The sequence below is a fragment of the Caloenas nicobarica genome, chromosome 1 (assembly GCF_036013445.1).
Source record: "Caloenas nicobarica isolate bCalNic1 chromosome 1, bCalNic1.hap1, whole genome shotgun sequence".
Classification (NCBI taxonomy): Eukaryota; Metazoa; Chordata; class Aves; order Columbiformes; family Columbidae; genus Caloenas; species Caloenas nicobarica.
This window is the reverse complement of record NC_088245.1, coordinates 203,956,960-203,963,377: the sequence shown is the minus strand read 5'-3', so window position 1 is coordinate 203,963,377 and position 6,418 is coordinate 203,956,960. Positions and strand designations below refer to the sequence as shown.

Here is a 6,418-nt window from a genome sequence, read left to right as displayed (position 1 = left end):
GAATAGGCATCAATTTTTCTTCAACTCTACCTTAGAAAGAGTGCCTGCAATGTAGGAGAGACTGCTCTATTGATCAATGTTCATCTTACCTTCTATTTCTCTGAGGGTATTTCTGAAAAAAAAAAAAAAAAAAAGAATTTGTGAAATAAATCTCTTCATTTATTCTGAACAGACCTTGACCTGTCAGACCCCAGCTCAGAAGGAATACCTTCCTACCCTGTTGCACTGGAACTAAGCTGGCATCATAAAGGTCTACGTCTCAACCATTTTCATGCTGCTACTAAGAGACTCAGAAAAGGGGGAGGCAGGCCTCATGTGATTAGATTGCTGCTTTAGTGTTTCAATACCAGCAAAACACACACATGGCCCCAGTGGTAAAAAGGCTTAGTCATGCAGATAACAGTGACATACATGCAGACAGCCCTGTCCTGCAAGCTGATCCAAAGTCAATTTGACAAAGAGAGTTCCTTCCTGGGAAGAGTTGGCTTTGTCCCCTTCAGGGGTCCACACCGTTGTCATCAGCTGGCATCAAAGATGCAGCTCTTTCATATCACCTCCTGCAGAACCTCCTTCTTGGTTTTATCACGTGTGGTCGCACAGTCCTTAAGTAGGACAGAGCTCCACACCTTTCCACCATTTTAGCTCTAGCCAAACCTAAGATTTCCCAGGGCCACCGTTTAGCTCACAGCTACTATTGGCTCAACTGCAGAGATGTCCGTCTTTCCTGTCTGGATGTTGGAGGCTGAGGGAAGGACATGGGAGACCTGCAGCCTCTTGAAGTTGCTGTTTTCTGGCCAAGCCAGTCGGTAGGATGGGACCGTGGAGGGAAGCCTCTGTTCTGCGGGTCCGGGAGGTTTTCTGCAGATGTTGAGCAAAGCCTTCAGTTCTGATCGGAAGCTGTCATTGAGCCAGCAGTAGATGAAGGGGTTGTAGCAGGTGCTGCTCATTGCGAACCAGTGAAAGGCAAAGTACAGGGCGTTGTTGGTGTGGATGGTCTGGCTGGAGAGGAGGACAACGTAACAATTTAAGGGGAACCAGCAGACTGCGAAGAGGATGACAACAAGCATCAGCATCTTTATGGTCTTCTTATTCTTCTTGCGAAGGGCAAAGTACTGCTCAGCGGTGACGTCCCCAATGACATTGCGCAGCCAGAGTTTCTTGGCCACTGTCATGTAGGCAGCAGAGATGATCAGAAGGGGCAGAACATAGAGCAAAATGAAGGTGGTTAAGTCGAGGTACTTCCAAAAGAGGTCAGAAGGTTCAGGGAAATCTGGCAGACACAGGCATCGGGTGACCTCCTCACTGCAAGTGGAGATACCGGGCAGGGGGTGAGACTGAGTTCAGCTGGGCAACGTGTGAGAAACATGTCAGAAACTGGGGGGTAGGAGGGAGAGGGCTCCTCCCACAAAACCTGGGGGCAGACCCTTGGTTTATGCACATTCATCACAGCAGAGCTCTGATGCCAAAGGATTTGAGCCATGGAGCAGCCTGCGAGCAATGTGGTGATCATTTCTCATGGGTATTCATGACCTTATGATAATTTTATGAATTTCACCAATTACGAAATTTCCAGCTGCACAGAAGCAGGTTTTTATTCTCTGTCCTTTGGCAAACAGAAACACAGTCTCTGCACATATTAAGGACATTTCCCCTATTAAAGCACTTTCCAAATATCAAGGCTCATGACAGCATTTTATGGAACAAGCAGCTGAGGCAGGTTTTTCTCACTCTCCCAGGGCTAAAGAGTAGATTAAATCCTGCTAGGTTTTAGGTTTTTCCCCATTTCTGGTCTGCCCAAACAGGTCAGATTGGTACATCGTGTAAAATGCCAGCGTATAGAGAGAGAGGGTCCAGGCCAGATCCCCTAACTTCTTAGCCTATTTCATGTCATTATTGTGACAGAACAAAGATAAGATAATGAAATGTAAAAGCAAGGAGGACATCAGCCATTGCAAAAGGAATCTGATGAAAAATAGATGAGATTCATATTTGTCTGACCTCAACATAAGCTCAGGGCTTTCAGTAGCGGATGCCGAATTATGACCACTGAGAGTTTGGCCTCCAGGGAGGCTGCAGAGAAAAGTAAAGCACGTCCTTACCTGTACTCAAAAGTAAAGAGCTTTTGGTAGATAGCATGTGGTAGGGAAAAACAAGTTGCCATAATCCAGATTACAGAGATGTAGATAACACCTTTTGTAGTGGATATGTGAGGTTTCAGAGGGTGCATTATAACCTGTGCAAAATAAACCAATATTCAGACTTATGCTATTTCAGAAAATAATTATATCATTTTTTCATATAATCTTCCAGCCTTAAATCTACTACTTAATGTGGAAATGCAGCATGCAAACAGTACTGGCTTCACCCAGCTCCCATTGATTGTAAGCTCTACATGAAAGTCTGAATTATTCTCCCATGGAAATGGGTAAAGTCAGATCCCAGTCCTATCCTCTCATTTCAGTATTTACATCTAGGTGGAGAGAACTGGGTTCCAGTGGGTCTTGCAGATGTGTTTATTTTCAGGTTCAACTTACTTAATCTCAAAAAAACCCCAATAATAATAAGAGAGAAAAATTCTCTCAGATTCTTCAGTATCAGTAACCCAAAGAGCCATGGGTTTGTGATTTAATCAGACCTCCCTGGGGAGGCTCCAGACAGCCAGTGCATTTTCTGGAAACTTAGAAGCTTTCTAGCAGAAAATGTCAACTGTCCTGGTCTGCTTTGCGTGGTTTTTGGGTGACTCCAAACTGAGAGTGCCTGACTGTCCCCAGTTTTGAGCCCATTACCAACAGCGAACCCCAGCTCTGCAAACACCAGCACGGTACAGTCAGCTCCCCAGTATTCAGTGTAACAAGGGGTGAGACATCCCAGAGCAAAGGGAGACAGAACTGCAGAAGACAACCAGGATGTCCCTGCATCCATGGTGCTGGACAAACCACCTCAGAGGGGACCTGCCCACATGAATTCCTGTCAGAACCTTAGATTTCTTCCTTTATTGAGAGCTACTGGATTATCTACTGCAGAAAAGCTCCTGCTCCCCAGCTGGAAGTGATCACAAGGCAATGGACATCTCCCATCTCCCACCTTGCTGTGAGCTTGAAACCGTTATTTCCATCTGACAGCAAGAACTGCTCCCCTACCCTGCCAGCTCCTCGTGCACCTTACATTGATCTGGGAGCTGAGAAGGAACGGACATGGGATCGTCCTTGCTCTCTTTCGTTATGCCCTCCCCAGCTTTCCATCTGTCTGCTCAGAGAGCTCTCACCTGGTGCCTGTCCACGGCGATGGCTGTGAGGGTCAAGGCAGAGACGTGGAGGGAGCAGTACTGCGCAAACCTACTGACATGGCACATCCCCTTTCCGAATATCCAGGTACTGTTCACAAAGCGAGCCTAAAAGCAGAATACCGTTAGTTTTACGCACCCACATGCACATCCACATGCTTACAGATACCTGAGATGCCTCAGTGGCACAGCAGTAACCTCCAGGACAACACAGCAGCACAGTACCAAAGGTTTTGGTTTATTCACAGTGCATCCTTCTGTAGTCTAACTATTGAGTCAATACATTTGCTTTTCCTTTTTAAGCCCTCCTTACAGGATAGGGCTGACCTATACATCTTATATTTCTTCAAAGAAAACTGCAGCTTTTCAACACAGCTTGTGAAATGATGGTGAACATTAACCTTTCTTTTTTTTCAAGAGGTTTGTAGTGTTACCTTGGAAATACTTCAAAGAAGGGAAGGGAAAAAAAAAGACCAGATACTACAAAGTACTAAGTAATTGCTGGGAGGTTATTATTGTTCAAGTACTATCAGGGCCACTTTTAACAAACGGATAATTTCAGATCTTCTGCTATGTAACAGGAATTAGAGAAGAAAAAGACACATGGAGTTTTCCAAAGATAACTCCAGCCACTGTAATTCAGACATCCACGCACAGCCTATAGCAGCATAAAGAAAAGGCCACCGAAGTAACTGTGAAGCCTTTATGGCATCTCTGCCCCGGTCTTACCAGCGTAAAAGGCGTGTTGAGGAGCGTGATCATGATATCAGATACAGCCAGGTTCACGATGAACAAGCTGGTGGCGGAGTGCATGCGCTTGGTCTTGATGACAACGTGACAGACCAGGATGTTGCCGAAGAGGGAGAAGATGATGATGAAGGAGTACGCCGTGACCAGCAGGGCTTTCACCGTGATGCTCTGCGACTCTGCTCCGTACCGGCTCCTGCCCACAAAGCTCTGCCAGTCGGCCAGGCTGTCATTATCCCAGGAGAAGAAACCCGAGATGTTCGGGATTACAAAAGGCTCCTCCAGGCTCCCGTTGAGTGGCAACTTTCCTGGGGTCGCAAAGGCATTAACCAAGTCAGGGAGGGAGAGCCAGACAAAACAGGGCAACATCTCCAAAATGCTGCTCTGCTCCTCCAGTTTGGCAATAGTTCATTTGCTATTGCAAATAGCGGAGCGGAGCTTACGCCGTGTGCTGGGAGCGCCGTCCTCCCCTCGCTGCAAACACGGCATGCAAGCAGCAGGAGCGGGGATGCTCCTGCCTCCTGTAGCCGGCTGCTCTCCCGGCCGTCTTGCTGCTACTTTTGCTCCTTCAGCCGGTTTTATACCGCCACACGAGCTCCGAACCGGGATCTTCTGCAGCCATTGGGCTGCATGGCATTATTTCTGCTCTGACGTGCTGCTTTTCCATGCAGTCATGCTCCCCCAGGTGCTACTCCAAGATAAGTACAGCTGTGAGAAAGGCAAAATCAGTCTCTCCAGTCGTCAGCATCCTTCTTCTCCATCAGCAGCTCAGCTCATGCAAATTCTGTGCTGTTTATAAACCAGCAGCGCGTGTGGCTTCCAGGATACAGTTCAAGTTTAAGCTCAGTTTTAAAGGTCTGTCAGGCAAGTTTCAGCCTATTGATTTCACAGCATGACCCTTACTAACTAGCATAGAACAAGGGGATAACACATTGTGAAAAACAAGCCATCTTATGTACTCACGGTAATTTTTCCAAATACCTTTTCTCCCTCAGGGACGCAAATACTTAAGCTTTCCCTTGGCAGGGATTTCCTTTTGGCCAAGGGAATAAAAAGTTTCATGTGAAACTGTGCTTTCTGGCATTGGTAGGAATACAGAGGTAGTTGCAAAGAGGTGACTATAAGGGACAGAGGACAGCAAGGGATGTCCCAGACCAGTGAGCCCAGTATACACAGCAACAGGCAGTCGCATGCTGGACCCAGCCCAGCACGGCCAGCCGGGCAGGGAGGGGATTGTCCCGCTCTGCTCTGCGCTGGGGCGGCCTCACCTGGAGCCTGTGTGCAGGGCTGGGTGACACAGGGTAAACATGATATAAAGCTACTGGGGAGTGCCCAGAAGAGGCTATGAAGTTGGTGAAGGGTTTGGAGGGAAAGCTGTATGAGGAGCAGCTGAAGTCACTGGGTTTGTTCAGCCTGGAGGAGACTGAGGGGAGAGAGACCTCATGGCGGCTGCAGCTTCCTCACCAGGGGAGGAGGAAGGGCAGGGCTGAGCTCTTCTCTGGTGACCAGTGACAGAACCCGAGGGAACGGCAGGAAGATGTGCCAGGGGAGGTTCAGGTTGGACATGAGGAAAAGGTTCTTCCCCCAGAGGGTGCTGGACACTGGAACAGGCTCCCCAGGGAGGTGTCCCGGCCCCAGGCCTGACAGTGTTCAAGAAGAGACTGGACAACGGCCTCAGACACACGGTGTGACCTGTGGGGTTGTCCTGTGCAGGGACAGGAGTTGGACTCGATGATCGTGGTGGGTCCCTTCCAACTCAGGACATGCTATGATTCTATGATATACTTTTCTAAAATCTTTGCCTAGGAGGTGCCTGCAATATTAAAAGATAAGAGTCCATTTAAGACCTTAGTGAAACAATAAACGATATAATTTAAGGCTTTATAACCAAACAGGTTTAATTTGGTGTGGTGGGCTGACCTTCTGCGGCTGCCAAGAGCCCACCAAGCCGCTCACTCCCCATCCGTAGCAGGACAGGAGGAGAAAATCAGATGAAAATCTCACGGATGGATATAAAGGCAGTTTAATGGAAAACAGCAAAGGTCGTGCATGAAAGCAAAGCATAAAAAGAAGATTTACCCTCTACGTCCCATCAGCAGGTGACACCCAGTCACCGCAGCACGTGTAGTGGTTGCTTTGCCAGACAAGTGCCTTAACAACAAATGGGATCCCTCCTCCTCTCCCTCAGCTTGTACTGCTGAGCACATCATATGGTGTGGAGCATCTCTGTGGTCAGTTGGGGTCAGCTGGCCTGGCCGTGTCCCCTCCCAACTCTTGCCCACCTCCAGCCCACTGGCCGTCATGGGGCCGTCGCAGCCTCCACCCAGCCAGAGCCAGCACATGTGAATAGCAACAGAAAGCAGCAACATGTTTTAAAAACTTCAGTCT

The 6,418-nt window shown here is 48.1% G+C and overlaps 1 protein-coding gene across 1 annotated transcript; it reads right to left on the bottom strand.

The window, feature by feature from the left end:
* Positions 1-677: 677 nt before the first annotated feature.
* Positions 678-4,399, bottom strand: GPR83 (G protein-coupled receptor 83). Its single transcript, XM_065656034.1, has 4 exons — positions 4,013-4,399; positions 3,266-3,391; positions 2,100-2,233; positions 678-1,302 (listed from the first exon to the last, which is right to left on the bottom strand). The coding sequence occupies exons 1-4, from the start codon at positions 4,397-4,399 to the stop codon at positions 678-680; spliced, it is 1,272 nt and encodes a 423-aa protein (XP_065512106.1).
* Between the last annotated feature and the right edge of the window lie 2,019 nt (positions 4,400-6,418).